At 39.6% G+C, this 20197-nt stretch overlaps 1 protein-coding gene across 2 annotated transcripts in view; it reads left to right on the plus strand.

Moving 5' to 3' along the window:
* pknox2 (pbx/knotted 1 homeobox 2) overlaps positions 1-19019 on the plus strand; it is a 152598-nt gene extending 133579 nt beyond the window's left edge. For both annotated transcript variants that reach the window (XM_033634900.2, XM_078172168.1), the window contains exons 8-12: positions 1150-1247; positions 8703-8822; positions 9127-9203; positions 12075-12247; positions 15176-19019. In XM_033634900.2, the coding sequence (XP_033490791.1) occupies positions 1150-1247; positions 8703-8822; positions 9127-9203; positions 12075-12247; positions 15176-15441 (734 nt within the window). In that variant the 3' untranslated portion in view covers positions 15442-19019. The remainder of the gene's footprint in view (positions 1-1149; positions 1248-8702; positions 8823-9126; positions 9204-12074; positions 12248-15175) is intronic.
* Positions 19020-20197: the final 1178 nt, after the last annotated feature.

The following is a 20197-nucleotide window of genomic DNA, read 5'->3' on the forward strand; positions in this document are numbered from 1 at the left end:
GCAACTTTTCTGTGCAACGTTCTAAAATGGTTTCGTCTTGTCTCTAATCTTTGGTCTGAACTGGGCTTCAGAGATTTTGAGACAGTGTTCTATGCTTTCCTTCATTTTAGTTCAGACTACTGCATATCCCTTTATTCAGGTCTTAGCCAGAAGACAATAATTGCTTGCTCCAGCTTATCCAAAGTGCTACTGCCTGGCTCAAATACCTTCTTTTTGATTCTAATTTATTCAATACAATATTTTCTATCATTTGGGTTATTTGTTTTTATTCATATTCTTTTTTCCGCCTTGTTATTTTGTCGAATTGTACGATTTTTTTCTTTCTTTTTATTTTTCTTAATATAAGGCTCTTTGTAACCACATTTAGGAAAGTGATTTACAAAATAAATAAATGTTATTATTATCATTACTATTACTATTATTATTATTATTATTATCAGAATAAATATTCTTCAGAAGACTTGTGATGAAATTAAATTTGAAATGACAAGCTGACATTCAAGGCATGGAGCATTAGAAGTAGTTTACCACTACGCCACCTGAGTATTTAATAATCCATACTGGCAAATACATGTGAGGGTATTATTCAGAATAATCTGTATGGTTAGCTTGTTTTTGATTTCAACCATGTCACAAGCATAAAGAGTATACACCATTGTGCAAGTGTAATTTTTCAGTGCTACAATTTTAATGTTGTCTTTCAGTATTTATCTGTGGTAAGTGAGTTTTGTGTCTGTGTATCAGAGAGCCATGATAGTATCGTTCACAGGGCGCTTTGCGGATAGTTTCTTATAATGTCAAGCCTGTACAGTGAAATGTTAATCCTGCCCTCTGGAAATCCCTTTTAACCCAAAATAAATCAATATCTGCCTTTGATCACTACACACAGAAGAGCTCAAACAGACTGTGATAAGAGTGTCTTGATCAAGACTAATTACGCCAGAAGCAAAACACACTCCCTTCTTCTATTTTTTTCCTGGGTTAAAGGACATTAACGCACCTTGAATTTAATCATTTTGTCTCTTGTTTGCCGTGTTTTTGTTTGCGGGGCTGACAAGAAGTTAATAAGGCTCTGGTGGTAGTGGGAGATGTGGCTGCCAGTAGCTGCTGAAGCCACTTGATACTCATAACGGCAAATTATCCCCTCAGGTGGGACCCTGTACCAGCCAGTTGCCATGGTGACATCGCAAGGGCAAGTGTTAACGCAGGCGCTGCCGCCGGGAACCATCCAGATCCAAAACTCACAGGTAAAGCCGTCTGACCGACGACGCTTTGGCTGACACCTTCGCTTCCCTCCCTGTGCCCTCACCACCAGCTCTCAATTTGTTATTATTAAAAGGGGCCTCTTTACACCTCGCAGAATCCCCCCTGGGTGCCTTTTCATTGTCTCTGTCTGAACACAGCCCCCCCGCTGACAGACAAAATGGAAATAGTTTATTCCCATGATGTTTAGGGCACTTAGATGATCCTGTCAGGTTCTGCTGTGAAGGAAAGTCACATAAGGACATGCACTCAACTTCATTTATACTGTATACTGTAGATTAAATACTTGTCATGATGTGATTTACTCAGGTGCAGGAAATAACACTCAGAGTCAGTACACAACATTTTCACTCAACCTTTTGACAAAATTGGTCTTTGTAAGGTGCTGCACACATTGAGAAGAGAGAGTAAAGTATTGTGAAATTATTATGGACAGGAAATATGATGTCCACAAATGTTTTATCTCCTTTCCATGAAAGGCTTTAGAACAGTCTAACCCACGTGGATGCCTGGAATTGGATTTTTTATGACACAAGGACACATTTGTGGTTTTAATATTTCCTTTTTTCCACCTCAAAGGCTTCTGCAGTTATTTCAGGATACACTGTATCCTTTGTCTTTGAATGTTTGGTTGTTGCAGAGATGAATGAGCCTCATGCCCAGTCTTAGTAATCAATTACACATTTAGGTGAAAGCTACATGATTCAAAAAAAGAGGCCGTAACAATTTTACTTTAAGAGTATTGATTTAAACATTAGTAATGGCAAGGGACAAAACATCATCTAGAATATTCGGGATAAAGGCTGTTGTCAGCAGTTAAGTAAAGCTGTTCACAGTTAATGATTCACCTCAGTTAGCTGAGCAGCATGGTTGAAGGCCAAAAGCACTGACAACTAAGAGCTGCACTGGTTTCCCTTAAGTTGTGCTTTTACTTTTCTTCTGTAAGAAAAACACTGTTTAGCCTCATGTGTTAATACAGCACACTTTCTTTAAAAAAGTATTCACTCATCATGTTTAATCTCTGAATGATGAATCAGAGTTGATTTGACACTTGTTTACTCGTACTAATTTAGCTGAGTTCCACTCATAGCATGTCATCACTGCTGAATATGGAGTTGAACCATAACATCTTAAAAAGCTTTGGAATAGGGCGTTCTCTTCTATAAATATCATAAAACAAAACAACAAAGGCAACTTCATTGAACATTCTGTAGGTATGATACAGTGTTTGTTGCCTTTGTGTGTCTCTGGAAAGCAATAAACCATCAGAAAGATAATTCTAGTGCTTTTCAAAAGTGTAATTGTTAAGTTAAAAGTTAATCTAGAAGAGAACCGTTGGCATCAATGACTTGACTTTCTTTTTGTGTCATCTACCGTCACAGACGCTTATCTGTTCAGAAGGAGAAGGTCTAGGAGTACTGAGAGTAGAAGCCCTCCTCTCAAAGTAGACACCATCAGAGCCCTTGTTAGGTGTGCTCACAAGACAAATGTCTTTGTTTTGCTTTGTACAACGGGTGCACAAGGAATCTGACCTGGATAATTGGTGCTGACTCTTTAGACAGACACAATGCAGGACTGAGATGCCAGACTCAGAAAAAAATAAAATAAATAGGCCAACAAATGTAAAGCAGACAAAACTATCTATATGAACAAAAAAAACCCACAAGAAGTCAATTTCCACGTAAAGGGTCTGTCAGTGGCAGTAGCACTGTAGCACTGCATTTAAGGTGTACTACACAGGAATTGTCAGTTACTGTTTTTAAACCATATCACCAGCAAAAGTGAAAATGAAAGCCAACCCCAGATTGGCATTTTGTCTCGCTATTTGTCTCGCTATTTTTTTTTTTTTGTCATTGTCTGCAATTTTATTAGCTTCCTCTTGGATGCACAATGCTTACAGTCTGGCCCCTGATTGCTACCTTTTTTATTAAGTCTCAATTTCACCTGTGCACTAAAATAAGAAAATCCAGGCAGGGGGAGGAGTCGCTGCAGATAAATACACCACCACACACTTACCGATTTAGAGATGACTTTTGAGTCTATACATTGTTTTTGGGCATGGTATACCTTTAATGTAGTTGGCGCAGTGGCGTCGTTAAGCCTGGGCATCCGAGGCTTCAGCCCTGTGTGTTTTATAAATAGCCTCAAATCTAAATATATAGGCTTTGTAAGTGTTTTTTAACCCAAGAACAGGCCTAATACTAACAAAGGTGCCCCAGGTCTAATTATCTGTCATTCCATTCATACTTACAAATGATAAACTCAAGTTATCTTCAAACATAAATACATAACATTTAACTTTTTTTTTTTTTCAAATGCAGTCAATACAATTTTAAAGAAAGTAGTTGTAAAGTATTCTGTTTCTACTCAATATTAATTACTACCTACTAATATTATTAACATAGCAATTCATAATGAATCTGGAAAATAAAAAAAATTTAAAAAAGTTTTTATCGGTAAATAAGATGCCAGAGTGCATAAAAAGCATCAAAATAGAGCTTGTTCATAAAAAGAAACAAAAGAAAAGAAAAAAAAGCACCACTGTCCTCACATTCTAGAAACGCCTGTGGTAGTTAGTATCATTAGCATAAGCATTCATTCACTTATGTTTACTACAAACATAAAGTACAACTCATTCATAGCAAGTGTCAGTTGTGCATATGAAATGACCCTATTAACATGTTTGCATGTGTACATGCTCTTTAGCAGGGTCTGTGGTGTAAAGATTACATTTTTATACACAAGAGCACAACCGACTGACAATGCACTTTTAAAATATACAACAGAAGAAAGAAAAACAGTTGAAACCCATATTCCTTTTACATTTAATGCTGCTCTTCAGAGGTGGAGTCTATGTGTGATACCAGGCAAAAAATGAACCTACTAGTTTTTGAACCACAAAACCACAATCTGAGTGGGTGGGTAATTAGAATTCAGAATAACAGATAGAAATGTAGTCAGAATTTTAGGATTTGATTTTATATTCACTGCCCTTTTTTATAGACATTCCAAACATATGCATGACTCAGTAAAGCACCAGGCCAGACAGATTTAATGTCTCACTGGTGAGGCCAGTCTTTGTCTGGCCTCGATAGTCTCAACACTTGCCTATAGATATAAATAAAAACTGGGAGCAGGGGACTTCACAATGTGATCCATGTGCAGCTGCAGTGGCCTGAAGAGCGGCTCAGTTTCAGGCAGGTAATTCTGTGCTTGACAGTCAGAGGAGGCCTCGGTGAATAGCCGCGACCCAGCTGAGGCAGAGTGCTACATGTGGGCTGGGAATTGAACACAGCCCCGTTGCTACTTTACAGACAAGCCCCGAGTAATCACACTCTCGAGCTCGGTGCCGCCAATTAATTCAACCTTGCTTTCCCCCGCAACCCACGCACTCCCAGGGCTGAGGGGGTATAAGAGGAGGGTTATCCACGTGACACCCAGCTGCAACTGTAATGACTCTTGTTTCGTGCGGGGAGTATGAGGGGGGATGTTAGTGTGTGTGAATGTGTATTTATGGGCCTTGTGTGGGTTAAGGGTGGGTTCTCCATGGCTGTGAGTGCATATAGGTTTGTCTGTTATTTATCTTCAAGACAGCCGCTATTCTTTTCTCTACTACACTCTGCATAAAATTAATCAATTTCTTTCTTTCGCAGACCTGTGTTTTTTATTTATTCATGCATTTTGTTCTACATGCTTATGCATATGAAATTTTCATACAGTATGCTCCTCTCTGAAGTGTTGCAGCCTTCACAAATGGGCACCTCATTCAAGGAAATCATAAAAAAACTCAAAGTCACTGGTGCTGCTTGGCACAATTACAGTGACGGATTAAAAAGATTTGTTTCATATTATACATCACGTTTATGAATATGCGGGCAGTAGAAGATAGTGTGTGATGTGATTCAATGTGTGTACATCTTTATTTAGAGTATGAATGATAGCTTTTTTGCAGATAGTGTCAAAGAGGGTTTGGTAACAGTCGCTATTGAGGACTCATTGTGTTTCATATTATCTGCCTCAGAGCACACATTTATCTCTACAGTGACATGAACACATACACTTTTTTTCCACTCAGGAGGACTCTGGAGCTACCTTTAACCATAACCAATGCATGTCTAACTAAGACCCATACACCAACATCCTAAAATGAATCTAAAACTTTAAGGGTTTACCATGTTACCAGCATTTTGTTTCCAGATGGGTGGTGAGTCCCCACATACATGTGTGGATAGATTTTACTACACACATAAGAAATGTGGGCTATTTTGCTGAAATTACAAAGGCATCACATTAACAGGCATTCAAAGATCAGTCTAGGGACATTATATATTTTTGTTATTGTCAACAAATCCCACAAAGAGACCAAAAAAACAACAATGAATTACCCCATCTCTCAATACTTAACTCTGTTTCTAGCACTGAGCCCCGCTCCCATTGGTTCCTACTGAAGACATACATCTTTAATGGCTCACAAATGTATAGTTTAATTTTAAAAAAGGCTCAGTAATTTCCTGAAACAACTGGCCACTATAGTTTTTGTCAAACATCATTCAAACAGAAGAAACTAGTCAATGTTTTGGGAACTGTATTTGGTGGATAAATACACATTGGCTGCTCTAGTGCAGAGTTCTTCAATGTTTTTCAGGCCAAGGACCCCTTAGCTGAAAGAGGATGAAGCCTAGTTCACATTACACGATTTTCACCCTGATTTTGCATCACGGAGACTACTGTAATCTTTTGAGTGTTCATACCTGGCGACATGTGTTTCTGTCAGTGGGAGTCTCGCCAACTGCGTTACGACCTGTGTGTGCACACCACAAGATTTCTCCACCGAGCCCTCGCCAACAGAGCCCCAGATAACGCGGTGACGTCACCAAACTTGGAGATGACACATCGTAAAGGCATAGATATTCTTCCCAGTGTTGGTACAGATCTGCCTCCAGGGCTGGGTCCAAACACAACGCTTTCCCCGTAATCCTGTGGACACCGCCATTGTTGTTGTTGCTTGCCGGCTTGCTTGTCCTCCTCACATTTCTTCCGTCCTCCCGCGTGCTGACGTGGGACGTATCCCACCTCTCATTGGCTGATGCTCTTCGTCAGTCGTGTCACACTTCTCCAGTTTTCTAGCATGCCAGATATCCAGTCCAAGTCACAGACGAGGGGGTGACTTGCTCATAGGCTTGTTCACACGAGGACTCGTCGTGGCAGACTATCTGCCGACTCACCCCCGACCCAAGGTGGCTCTCAAGATCCTCTGTGACATCAAAATCATGGTGAAAATCGTGTAATGTGAACTAGGCTTAGGTCAGCAGCAGTTGTAGCATGGCTAGGTGTGTTAGCCTCAGCCTCTGCACTTTCGTGGACAGTGTTGTCAGAGTCTCTTGCTTGAAAAAATTACAAACAATCCATTGTGGCAATTATACAGCTAATTGGCCCATATGTGGAAAAAACAAACAAACGAAAAAACAAGATGCCACACCGTGATTTAGCGTTAGCTAGCTCACATGATTGCACAGGGATTCATGGGTTCACAGTCAGCCTCATTCATGTTGTGTACTGTAAAATAAATCAGTTTGAAAAGGCCAATTTATCTTTACTGATATGTTTATTTAAAATGTATTTATTTAAAATATATATATTTTTTTATTTTTATAAATGGGCCAATATATCTGCAAATGTGTTGTATTCATGTCATTAATTTTCAGACATATTAACTAGTTCACCTTGCCGACATAAGTAGGAGCCGCACAGTGATTTAGAGTAAGCTAGCTACCATGATTGCACAAGGATTTATGTTTAACAGTTCAATGTTGATGATCAATGTTGTATACTGTAAATTACATTTAATTTATTAATTAATTAATTTATTTAATTTTTTCTATAAATAGACCAGTTTGTCCTTTCTCAAAAAATATGTTGTATTAATTGATGTGTATTATTTTTAAACATATTTTAATTTGGGGAAAAAAATTAAAACTTAAATTATTAAACAATAATTTGGCAGCCCCCCTGCAGTAACTCTGAGGAGCCCAAGGGGGTCACTGAGCCCCTGTCGAAGACCCAGGGTTTCTTAAGAATTTATGGCATCAAGTTGGGGTGGGGGGGCGGCACGGTGGTGTGGTGGTTAGCACTGTCGCCTCACAGCAAGAGGGTTGCCGGTTCGATCCCGGGTGTGGGAGCCCTTCTGTGCGGAGTTTGCATGTTCTCCCCGTGTCAGCGTGGGTTCTCTCCGGGCACTCCGGCTTCCTCCCACAGTCCAAAGACATGCAGATTGGGGACTAGGTTAATTGATAACTCTAAATTGTCCGTAGGTGTGAATGTGAGCATGAATGGTTGTCTGTCTCTATGTGTCCAGGGTGTACCCTGCCTCTCGCCCAATGTCAGCTGGGATAGGCTCCAGCCCCCCCGCAACCCTCAAGAGGATGAAGCGGTTAGAAGATGAATGAAGATGAATGAAGTTGGTGTGGGTGGGGTTGAGTCACAGTATATCTAAGTGTGTGTGTTCATGGTAATGAAGGAACATGAAGTGCAACAGTGTGGCCTACTGATACATTTTAAATAGTTTTTGGTCAACAGTGGGGCTCTGTGGCACAGAGGAAGAAGATATATTAGGCTTTGATACACACAGTATTTGTTAGTAGATGCATTCATTGTTGATTTGGGTTTTAGGGTTAGGGTGACTTTCTACATTTCTATGGATTTCTCTGTTGCAGTTATGCCCTGCAGCCCAACTCATACCTAGTACATACTCTTGACTCAAACATCTAAAGCAATTACTAACCTTAACTTAACGTCAACTTTAATCACAAACCCTCGATGACTATCACAAAACTAAATGTCCTATCAAGAATATTGGACTACAAAGTCAGTCCTCACAGAAACGGCTCAGCCAGACCAAACACATGGACTCACACACATCCATATGTACACGGCAGTCTGTCAAACACTGTCAATACTCTGAGAGCATCTCGTCCTTCACCACTCACACTCCAAACAATAACATCTGAATAATGATTTCTCACTGAACATAGACAGGCTTAGGTCAACATAATGAAACACCAAGCCAAACACAGTCACACTTTGTAGCAGCCCTCCCCTAATTCAGCACCAAACTGTCAAATCCAAACTTTTGACCGAAGGCTTGCCTGACCCTCTGCTCCTTAAACGTCACGTCAAAACACCAAATAGACCACTGACCCTCTTGTGTTTCCGCACAGTCGAGAGTGCCGCTTTTTTATATTTTAAGTATCATTACTCAAATTCAGTTTCCATGGTGACACTTGAGGAGGTGTTTCTGCCCTTGCCACTGCAAAAAGATAGGTAATTGGTAGTCTCCCTTTGTTTCCGTGGCAACAATAACTAAGCCCTACCATCCGCTCTTTCTTTCCGTCTCTTTTCCTTTCTTCCTTTCTCTTCTCTTCCTGGTGTTAATCCCAAAGGTAAATGTGGACCTGTCATCCCTGTTGGACAGCGAAGACAAGAAGTCCAAGAATAAGAGGGGGGTCCTGCCCAAACATGCCACTAACATCATGCGCTCCTGGCTCTTTCAGCATCTCATGGTGAGGCAGAGTGTGTGTGTGTGTGTGTCTGTGTGTGTGTGTGTGTGTGTGTATTCATCTGAAATGTTCATACATGTTGGCCTTTTCATGGCAAGTGTTTAAGTGGCAACTCTACGTAGACACAGAAAAGGAAATGATTATATGTAAAGCGTAAACAAGTTGAAGAAGGATATTTACTGAACGGTCAGAGAGTAAAAAATGTGTGCTTTCACATGAGAAGTCAGGATCAGTTAGAGAGTGACACACAAATGCTATTAATTAAAAACTGCTTGAAAACTGAGATGTTGTTTCTTCTTGGTTACAGCACCCGTACCCGACAGAAGATGAGAAAAGGCAGATTGCAGCACAAACAAATCTAACCCTTTTGCAAGTGAACAACTGGTAAGATGCTTCTCCTATAAGAAGAACGACAGTCTTCCTGCTGCTCTAGAGCTCTCATGTGCACATGCAGACAGAAATACACTGCTTTCTATGATGGTATATGAACAATGTGTGAAGAAGATGTTTTACTTGAATTTGAATATACCATCACTCCTCAGCACATTACTGGCAAGGTGGCGCCATCTCCTGGTTTTATATATCAAGTACACTGAAGACAAAACTGACTTCCTTCTTTCACACACTTTCCCTCCTCTTTTGCTTTTCTTTTCTTTTTCTTTTGGAAATGGAAGAGATTAGAGTATACTTTTAAAAATAAGATTGAAAGTGCAAAATTTCTTATTCACTAGGAATAAATGTAGAACCCCAATCCAAAGAAGTTGCTGTTAATAAAAACAGAACACAATTATTTGCATTTTTCAACATATATTCAATGAAATACAGCACATAGACAAGATATTTAATGTTTAAATGGATAAACTTTATTATTTTTTTATAAATATGCACTCATTCTGAATTTGATGCCTGCAAAACATTCCAAAATAGTTGGGACGGGGGCATATTTACCGCTCGGTACATTATCATGCACAGTTAAGTGGAGCTATGGTTGTAGCTCAACTAGGCCATTTGATTGGACTACTCTCCTTGTCCTAGTCTACAATCACAGGAGGGGAATCGATTTATTAAGTATCTCTGATTCTATGACAATAGGTGGTTATATGCCCCCTTTCAGCTTGTTTTGTGGTTAAGCAATTACGTCAAACAATCAAGAGACAAGTTAGCTACGGTTAGCTAGTGGCAAACTGGTAACATGGTGGACAACTTTATAGCTCTGTACAGTTTGTCCATCCAAAATTGAACAGTTCTGGATGTAGATTTCGCCATGGTGTTACTGGTTTCTTCTTCTGTTATGCATTAAATGCTATTTGACTTCTGGGTCAAAGCCTGGGGCGGAAACTGTGGAGCATGTGCTGAGTGCCTAGGCCAGTTTGGGTGCAATTGACTGTATACATGCAGGAGTAATTCGACTCCCAATTGCATTATCTGGGTGTGTTCGTCCGACTTTGAGAAACTGATTTAGTACAATTTCAGTTGGACTAACATGTTTACATGTATTTCAAAAGTCTGGTTTTAGTCAGACTAGATGATAAATTGTTTTTTTCTAATGTCATGTAAACATATTGACTGTGTGAAATCACCTCTTCTTTTAACAACACTCAGTAAGCGTTTGGGAACCGAGGACAGTAATCGTTGAAACTTGACGTAAGACTTAAGTTGCTCAACAGTCCGGGGTCTCCATTGTTTTATTTTGCGCTTGCCACTTACCCATGACGCCATGGGCACTAACACACCCCCATATTATCACAGATGCTGGCTTTGAACGTTGAGCTGCTCACAATCTGGATGGTCCTTTTCCTCTTTAGCCTGGACTTTTTTTGCAGCTCACAATAGTCTTTTCTTTGTCTTATCATTTGGAGATTATTAATTTCTGATCTGTTTCTCCTAACCTCCTTCTTAGGAGAAATAAGGGAACAAAAGAATAAATCAGCAGAAGTTCTTTTGCTGTGGTCAGAGGCTTCTCAGAGGGTTTCTCATCTCTGAGAATGGATCAAATACATCGTGTTGGGACTTGAGTTTGATCACTGAGACAAATTTGTGAAAATGTTCAACAATGTTCAGACTCATTTATAAGCCAATCAAGTTTTCTCTTGGATCTTACTTTTTTCTCAAGAGCTGCATTTTTTCAGACAAATAAAGATCACTGCCATGAGAGAGGAAAAACAGCATTTTCAGATCTTAAATTATGATCAGGCTGAGACAAGAGGAAGACTATTTCTCAGGAGCTAAATTTAAGAAGTATGAGAAAATGGTCGAATGTTATACTGTGCTCAGTTAAGTCTAGGAGAAATGGGTTAGACAAAGAAGACCTCTTATTTTGAATTTTCCTTTCCTCCGAGGATTCTGTCTATTTTTTTGATGACATTATGTATGTAAATGGTCAAATCTACAAATTATTTGCAATTTAGCATTGAGAAATGTTTTTCTTAAACTGGACTGTTTGACCACAGTTTTTCACAAAGTGGTTAACCTCAGCTGAGGTTTTCGAGGACGCCCCTTTCAGACCCACTCATGATACTAGTACCTGTTACCAATTACCCTATTTACCTGGGAAATGTTCCAAACAGGTGTTTTTTAAAACATTCCACAATTTTCTCTGTCTTTTTTGGAGCGTGTTGCAGGCATCAAATTCAGAATGAGCATAAATTTACAAAAAAACAATAAAGTGTATCCATTTAAACATGAAATATCTTGTCTTTGTACCAAATTCCATTGAATAAAGGTTACAAAGAATATCAAAGATCATTGCCTACTGTTTTTTTTGTGTTTTACACAGCATCTTAACTTTTTTGGAATCAGGGTTGTAGTAATGTTTTAGAAAACATATTTTAAAAATATATGACAACAATGTTTATATAATTGGCATTTTTTGTGATATATGAGTCACATGACTGATCAGTAAACTATAGGGAAACCAGAAACAACCTCACACACCACCCTGATATAAGCAGTGTAGCTGAAAAGGTTTGGTGAATAATTTTGGATTGAGTTTGTTCGAAACTCACACTCATCTGGACCTCACTGTGTGTTCAGTCTTAAAGTTAGAAATTGTTATGCATTCATTCTTCCCTAATTTCCCCTGGTGTCCTATTCCAGAAAAGTTTATACACAAAGTTATATAATGATTTTTGATAACCTGTCAACTGTGTTGATTTCACTTCTAAAATGAAACGTCTCTTGATTTGAAAAAAAGAAAAATATATCCGTTCCATCACTCCCAACCCCTCAATCCCTGTCCTTTTCTCATCCTCACAGGTTTATCAACGCTCGTCGGCGTATCCTCCAGCCCATGTTGGACGCCAGTAACCCAGACCCTGCTCCTAAAGCAAAGAAGATGAAGTCCCAGCACCGCCCGACACAGCGCTTCTGGCCTGACTCCATTGTGGCAGGAGTTCTGCAGACACACAGATCAGGAAACAACTCAGACAGTATGCCAACACTAACATTTCCCAAGAAATAAAATAGACAAACACAGCCCATGTTTTAAAACTTGTGTATTTAAAATGTCCCCACTAGATGTCACTATTGATTCTTTCCTTGTATTTATGTGGGAGGATGTGAAGGCCAGAGTCAAGAACAAAGAGTATTGAATTAATGGGGGGGGGGGGGTGTCTGCTTTTTTCCTACAGGAATCTTAAATTAGATCTGAATGTGTTTGAACACAGGAGAACTGTCTAGTTTTTCATGTCGAGTCCCATTTTGGGTTATAGATTTGTCATTGTGTGTAATTTGTTATCTGCTATCTCTGTACTGCAGCTGTGGTAAGTAACAACAGACCAGTGTGGAGAACTTCACTGTCATCCTTTAAACTGAACAGTAGTAGGAGTAGTAGTACTAATATGAGGATATTCTTCAGTGTAGTTTTCATTCAGGCAGAGGGCGGAACTTTTGAAAATGAAGCTCTGTTTCTAGGCAATAATACTCTGTAAAAATTTATACTTAAATTGTTTATTGAGTGTGGGTTCTGCCAAATACATAACTTTACACATTCTGATATAAAATATTATTAGTATATAACTACCATTTTAAATCAAATGCATCTCCATCATTACTGTCACTGGCATTGAAGTCATCAAAATTGTCCCATTCAGTCATATCTGGGTATATGACTAAATGGGTAAGTATATGGTTGCATGCAATCTGAAAAGTATTTAATTACCCAGAGGAAACTGTGTTTGAAGTTTGCTTCACACACACACACACACACACACAAATCTGATAGCTTCCATGGACCACATGATCCCTGAGGACAGATCCTGAATTCCAAAGGATTTAAGAGTAGCTGTAAACTGTGAGTCTGGGTCTGTTATCCTCACGGAAGTGTGTAAGATTTAGGGGGATTTGGTGGCGTCTAGTGGTGAGGACTGCAGATTGCAACCAGCTGAAACTTCTGGGCCCGTATTCACAAAGAATCCTAAGACTAAAGTAGCTCTTAGTGACGTCATTCCCTTGGTAAGATAAAAGTTATTCACAAAGCATCTTAGGCCTTAAGAGAGCTCCTAAGGTGAAAAACTGTTAAGAGGAGGGAGGAGGACTTTTAAGAAGCCTAAGAGTGTCTTAAACAGAGAAGATGGCGGAAAGACAGAGAGGAAGGAGAGATATTCTCCTTATATTGAACGACAGTGATTTAATAAGACGCTACCGGCTTGATAGTGCAGGGATAATGTTTGTGGTTGACCTCATCGGGGATGAGCTTACTTTCCCCACCCAGCATAATAACGCAATAACGCCCGCTTTGGATTGCAGCACGTACCAGCGCTTCCCACACTCATCGCTTGTGCGTAAAAGGAGAGGGAACGACGCATTGATTTGTGAGGCAATGCGCTCCCAAGTCTGCCTCTTTCCCTGTGCCGTGATTCCGGGACCGAATTTCCCTCTTAAACTCCGGTGTTCTCCTCCACGAGCTGTGCCAACAGCAGGCGCTGCTCTTCTGTCCAGTTCGGCTTTCTCATTCTTTTTTTCCTCCATTTCATCCGTTGTTTTGGTCATTGTGCCAAATCAAACCGCTTTTTACAAGGAGGCCAGCAATCACCAATTGCTGACAGCTGAGTCTGTGTTCACCATTAATATCAAATAGATTAAGTAGTAAAATTACCAGCATGGCGAGTAAACATAACTATAAGCAGCTCAGTATAATAATCGGCATGTGAATGAGGTACGTTCAAACATTTTGAAGCTGTGTAACAATTAATTCAATTTTGCTGAATTTCATCACCATGACATAAAATTATTTTCACGATTACACATTTCTTAATACAGTCTAAGTTCTATGATCGGTTGATTTCACTGTCCATTCATTACTAGGAGCGCATTTGTTGTTCTTTTTTTTTTTCCTTTTTGTAACAACCAATCACAGCTTTTAGAAGACTGCGTCATACCTAGCAACGGGGTCAACCACACCTCCTCACTAAGATAAAAGTTTCTGTCTCCTCCTTGCTCAGAGTTGCTCTCAGAAACTTCCTGAATCACTCTTAAGCTAAGATTCCTTGCTAGGAATTTTTAGGCTAAGTTAGGAGCTCTCTGACAGGACTCTGAGAATCTTTGTGAATACGGGCCTTAAAGCTGGTAAAAGCACTTAACAAAGCAGTTTCATGTGGCAAATCGGTGTTTCTTCTACACTGTTTGGCACACCACAGACAGGCCGCTCATCCAGAACCTGCTAATGTGTGCTGGTAAAAACACAGACTAAAGCAGTTTCACATTACAGATTAGTGTTTCTCCAACCCTGTTTGGTGTTTTAGAGACAGACTGTTACCTGAGCACCTGCTAATGTGTAGTCACTTTTATTCTCTGATAACTTAAGATCTATTCATTCAGGATGTTTTGATTGGGAGCTGAATTATCCACCAAGGCCTCTCCAAACGAAAAGGGACCCTGGTTTTTCAGATGTTGCATGTCACAGAGGAGCTTCTAACTATGGTGGCCAATGTGAGAAAGCAAATGGCACTATTTAGAGCCAGTGTTTGGTTTGTCCCTTCTGGGCTACTGTAGAAACATGCTAGTGCAACATGGAGATCTCCTCATTCAAGGACCTGCTCCCCATGTACATATAAACAGTTCATTCTAAGGTAACTGGAACACAATGATTATTATTATAAATTTTACTTATTATATTCCATTTCTGTCAATATATCCCCCTAAATCCTACACACTAGACCTTTAAAGTAATGACTGTCTGATTCTGGTGTTGGAATATTTAAATAATAATGGGCCTGCTACCTTTAGCCATCATACTTTAGCTGCTTAAAAGCAAATTTAGATAAATACTAGAGAAGGGTGCACAGATGAATGGATTTGGTCTGTCTCTGGCATAATAACTCTTCACCCCCCCTCTCTGTTTCCCTGCCTCCCCTCAGACCCGCTGAGTATGGACAGCCTCCAGTCGCTGTCCTCAGACTCAGCCACCCTGGCCATGCAGCAAGCCATGCTGGGAGCCGACGACTCCATGGACGGCACTGAAGAAGAGGATGAAGAGGAAGAGGAGGAGGAAGAGGAGGAAGGGATGGAGGAGGAAGAAGAGGAGGAGGACGGAGAGGAGGAAAATGACAGAGGGAGGCAAATGTCTAGCGGAGGAGGAGGAAGGAGAGATCTGCGCATGGAGCACAGAGAGGAACTGGAGTAGTCGACCAGAGGGAAAGACTATGAACTTTAACCTCGGTTGTCCCCTCCATACAGCCTCATTCAAACTCAACTAGGACGACTCTATTGCTAAGTGACTCTTGAGAGCATGTGAGGGCATATTAGGTTTTCTCCAAATTCACCAGAGACTCTTGTGCAGAGCCACCATGGTGTCTAATCAGACACAATGACCATCATGATCATGATTATACAGGACAAATATGAGTTTAATGATGAATCTGTGTTGTTTCATTTTACTATTGTATGTTCTCATGCAGTGAGCTCTTGAAATATTTGGATAGTAGCACATTTTGACTCTATAGCTCCTGTTATTTATGGACCGAAATGGCACAGGAACTAAAAGGTTATAAAGATTACTGGCAGTTTTAAATTGAGACATTTTCACCACTTAACAGTAACACTTTCAGTTTGATGCTCTCAGAGAGCAAGGACATTTTAAGGCAGTGTTGAATGCAGCTTAGAGCAAACTGAAAAAGAAAACTGGAGAACAAGAAGTGTTGATTAGTTGCACTTGCATAAAAAAAATCTTTGCACAGTGAGATTTTTTGACTATGTGAAAAACAGCTACTTGATTGAATGTAATCTAAATGTTTCGGCACAATGAAATGACCCAGCAAGCAATAGTCGCGATTTAAACGTACTGGCTATATTTAACTCTGATTTAGTCTAGCTACATGTAACCCAAATCTAGCCGATTTAATTTTGAAATTGATTAAATGTAATTTTCGTCATTGCAGATGACGTGCGGTATGATTTTCAATCACGTATGGAGAGTCAACAGTAATTAAAATATGTTTATCTCCATTTTTTGGACATGGTCTCTACATAGCCGTATAATTGATGACGTTTACACTTTGGCTATGGTTAGACGTCTACCAAAATTTCACTGACAGCCCAAATTCAGCCGTGATTTAGCCTAGACGTCAGGTCTTCATGTAGATGTTTTTTAAACCAAAAAATGCTTTACAAAAAGGTCTGCAGTAGGGCTGCTCCCTAAAAGGTGGAGACCCCTCAGTCAACTGAGATTCTTCAACTGCGTTGTTAAGGCCCAGATCACACAGAAAGCATTTTAGCAATTTGAGGCAGCTTTTTGTCATTGTTTTTAATAAGAATGAAGCTTATTCCGTACTGTTTTTGTGTTGCTAGGCATCTCACGTTTCCATGCTCTAGGCGCTTATTTTTGCCTAAGCTCTCTAAACTCCTCCAGTTGAGAAAAAAAAAAAACTGAGCAGAAAAGTACCCCATGTCATCTCTGCTTTTTTTCCCATTGTCCAATCGGATGATTTAAGAGGCTGGCCTTCTGTGGTGGTCACAACAACAAGTTTACAGTTGGTGAACAATGGAGAAGAAACTGGTGGTACCTGTGATCCACCCTCTTTTTTAGGGTCTTATGTACCCACACAGATCACAGGTTTCCCTGTGCCCAACAAACTATTTGCTGACAGCCTCTCACCCTCAACCAGAGCTAGAGCAAGTACCTTCTGCCTGTCCATTTTAGTAACCAGCTACAAATAACTGTGAAAATAAGTAGGTAGTTTTAGCTAGCCAAAACAGCAGATTGATTACACAGGGAGGTTAGGGTAAGAAAGTGGTGGAGTGGTTGCCTGGCAACAATGAAAAGGTGCAGCAAGCATTTTTTTTTGCTAGTGGCATTCAGTAAAAAAAAAAAAAAAAAAAAAAAAATGCAGGGTGTTACACTTCGCGTTTTGCAACCCGTAAAATGTTTTCTGTGTGATCAGGGCCTAAGGCATTACATTTATTCACTTTACATGGACCTAAAATTAGTACTGAATTATGTTTAATGTTGGAATGTGTAAGTGTCTGTTTATTAGTCAGAAGAAATCATAAATCATCTTTCAGAAGGAGTAGACGTTTATCTTAAGCTAGCTCGGGATACGTTAGATTTAACAAGTTAACATAGAAAGATAAGCTAATTGCTAACGCAGTTGGTTAAAAAGGTGGTGGTTAAACAACCAATGCTTTGAAATGGCATCAGAGATGGCACAGATATGATCATGTTGTACCATCTGAGGTGTAACAGATGTACGTTACACATATTTCCCAATTACCTTATTGCTCTAGGTAAGAGGATTAGCCTACTGTTACTATTAGGAAATGCCAGTTCTGGTTCAGCGCTAGAAGTCGCACCCATAATTCACATAAGGTATCATGGGAGCTAGGAATAAGGTGGATATTACATGAACATCACTGTAACCTTTTACATCCCACCAAACCACGTTCAAACTCTCAGAATCTATATGGAATAAGAGGAACGAGAAGTCAAATATTTGTGTTAAATAACCAAATTTGATTCAGCTGACATAATTCTAAGTCAGGTGCAGCCCTAGTCTGCAGCTTTTTTTAAGCGTTCATTTCATGTGACTGAAAGTACTCTCAATTTACAACTGACAGTCTACACATTAACTTTGCAGTTCATTTTTCCTTTTGCTTCCTAAAATAGAAGTGAGGAGCCAAAGGAAAGGCGAAGTAAAACAGGTGTAATGCCATCCAAATATCTGCAGAAGTGACTGTATGTGTTGGCTTCCACTGCTGGGACATCATTCACGCCTTTTAAATGACTCATAGGTTCTCAGGTTGAACAACACTCTCATCCGGCGTGTTTCTTCCTCATGAGAGAAACACTTGACTCATTGCTGCAGCAAACCTTTTAGAGCATGATGTTTTAAACAACCTTAGTTCTTTTTTATTTCTTCTCCCATGAGCAAAAAAAAAAAAGAAAAAAAAGTAGTAAACCAGTGTATACTGACTGCACATATAGTATGTATATCAGATTTTTCCTATGTTTGCTTTCTGGTGTTGAAGGTTTGCATATTTATTCTTTTTTTTTTTTTTTCCTTTGGCGTGGCCTCGAAGGGTAGCTCAAGGAACAACATGACAATGACAGTTGCTTCTGCATATACTGTTCGTAGGTTTTGCAAATGTTCTGAATGAGGCTGTTGTTTTTGCTGGTGGCCATGCACGTTTGACTTCAACCATCAAGTCTTAGAAAATTGCTTGTGTGTTTTTGTGACCTTGGGTGAATCTGTCACAAAAGAGCATGGCAAGCACTGCCAGTCACTACAAACTGTCACCCACATCGCAGCATGGAGGGAAATCACACAATGACTTTGGAATCCTCAACCAACAGAGCCAGTGTCTTTTACTGACAAACTTTTCAAGGACGAAGACAATTTTGAGGAACATTAGAAAGAGAAGAAAAAAACTCAGTAGTAACAGCTCTTTCAATTTTATGTGAAGGATTTTGAAGAAACTGTGAAACAATTTCAGCTCTCTGTTTTGTACTAAAACACAGAAGCGGAGTCACTCGTTTCTAATGTGAAGATGTCTAGAAAAAGAAAAACCATGTTATATTGAATGTTCTGATTGTTCATTGTGAAGTATGTTGCTCATTAATATTCTTTTCTCGATTGCTTTTTTTAAATGGATCTTCCAGAGCAAGTGACAGACAATAGGGAATATTTCTATTTCATTTGTACACTTGGTTGTCATAATCTATTGTGTTTCAATAGACCAATTTTAATAATTAAACATGTAAAGGTACTGGTTTTGACTTTGTGATATGAATGTTTAGGCTGCACAAACCCATCCAGAGCCAACATGTTCTCATCTCAAGTCGTCACATATTGCAGCTTTGTCAGTGGCCTTTCTTGTCTATGTATTACACGTCAGGTGTCCTCCTGCGACTGCTGTTGGACGCCACAACCAACACCAGGACGTCAACAAAAGCACATGGTTAGGTTTAGAAGACATCGTCATGGTTTGGCTCAACATTCATATGAGAAGCTAACAGTGGGCTCCTGAATAAAGCCCAGGGTTTGTTGGACCTTTCCATCACCCTTCCCACCTGCCCCATAAGGAATTTCCAGTTCCGTATATTACATTGTTACTGGCAGCATTTCAACCTGACACCGTCCAGCAGTACATCATACTGCCTAGAGTTTCAGGGATATACCGGTTTAAGGTATACCGTGATATGAAAACTGACAGTTGTCACCATGTACGTTTGCTTATCTACGATATAAAAATTAAAAAAAAACTAGGAAAATCTCATTTTTATTTTTGTTATTTTCAAAAGGGAGACTCTTTACAAGTACTTCCATTAACAAAATGATTTCAAGTTTCAGTTATAGTAATAAAACATTTGTTCCACCATGAAAAAACCTTCCTTTTCCTTCCTTTAAGGATCATTCTAACTGGTAATAATAATAATAATAATAATAATAATAATATTTCTGTAATACTGTGATACCGTAAAGCCACAATATTTTCTGAGACGTACCATAAAAATCTCATACCGTTTCAACCCTAATACCGCCGCAACAGGTGCCATACAACCACGTTGTGAACTAACGGCACCCGTCTGTGTATCATACTGCTGCAGCAGGTGCTGTCCAGCCAGCCAGCAGCATATCATAACACCGCAAAAGGTCCCATACAACCACATTACAAACTGATGGGGCGTATCAGGGGGGCATTGTACACAGGAAGTGGGACTTATTGTCTGGGGCCCCAATGGGAGGTGGGCCGTCAAAAAGGAATGAAAAGTTGTTTTGTTTGTTTGTTTTTTGGCACTTTCTTTACATTTCTAAGTATTTAGTGCCATAACTTAACTAAAATTGGCTGAATAATTGATTGAGAACCTGAACTTTGTAAGAATAGATGAAGCTGTCTAACCCCCCTTGCATCCCTTAAAGGCACAAAATGGTTTAGTCCGCCCC

This window comes from Epinephelus lanceolatus, chromosome 11 (genome assembly GCF_041903045.1).
Source record: "Epinephelus lanceolatus isolate andai-2023 chromosome 11, ASM4190304v1, whole genome shotgun sequence".
NCBI classification, from domain to species: Eukaryota; Metazoa; Chordata; class Actinopteri; order Perciformes; family Serranidae; genus Epinephelus; species Epinephelus lanceolatus.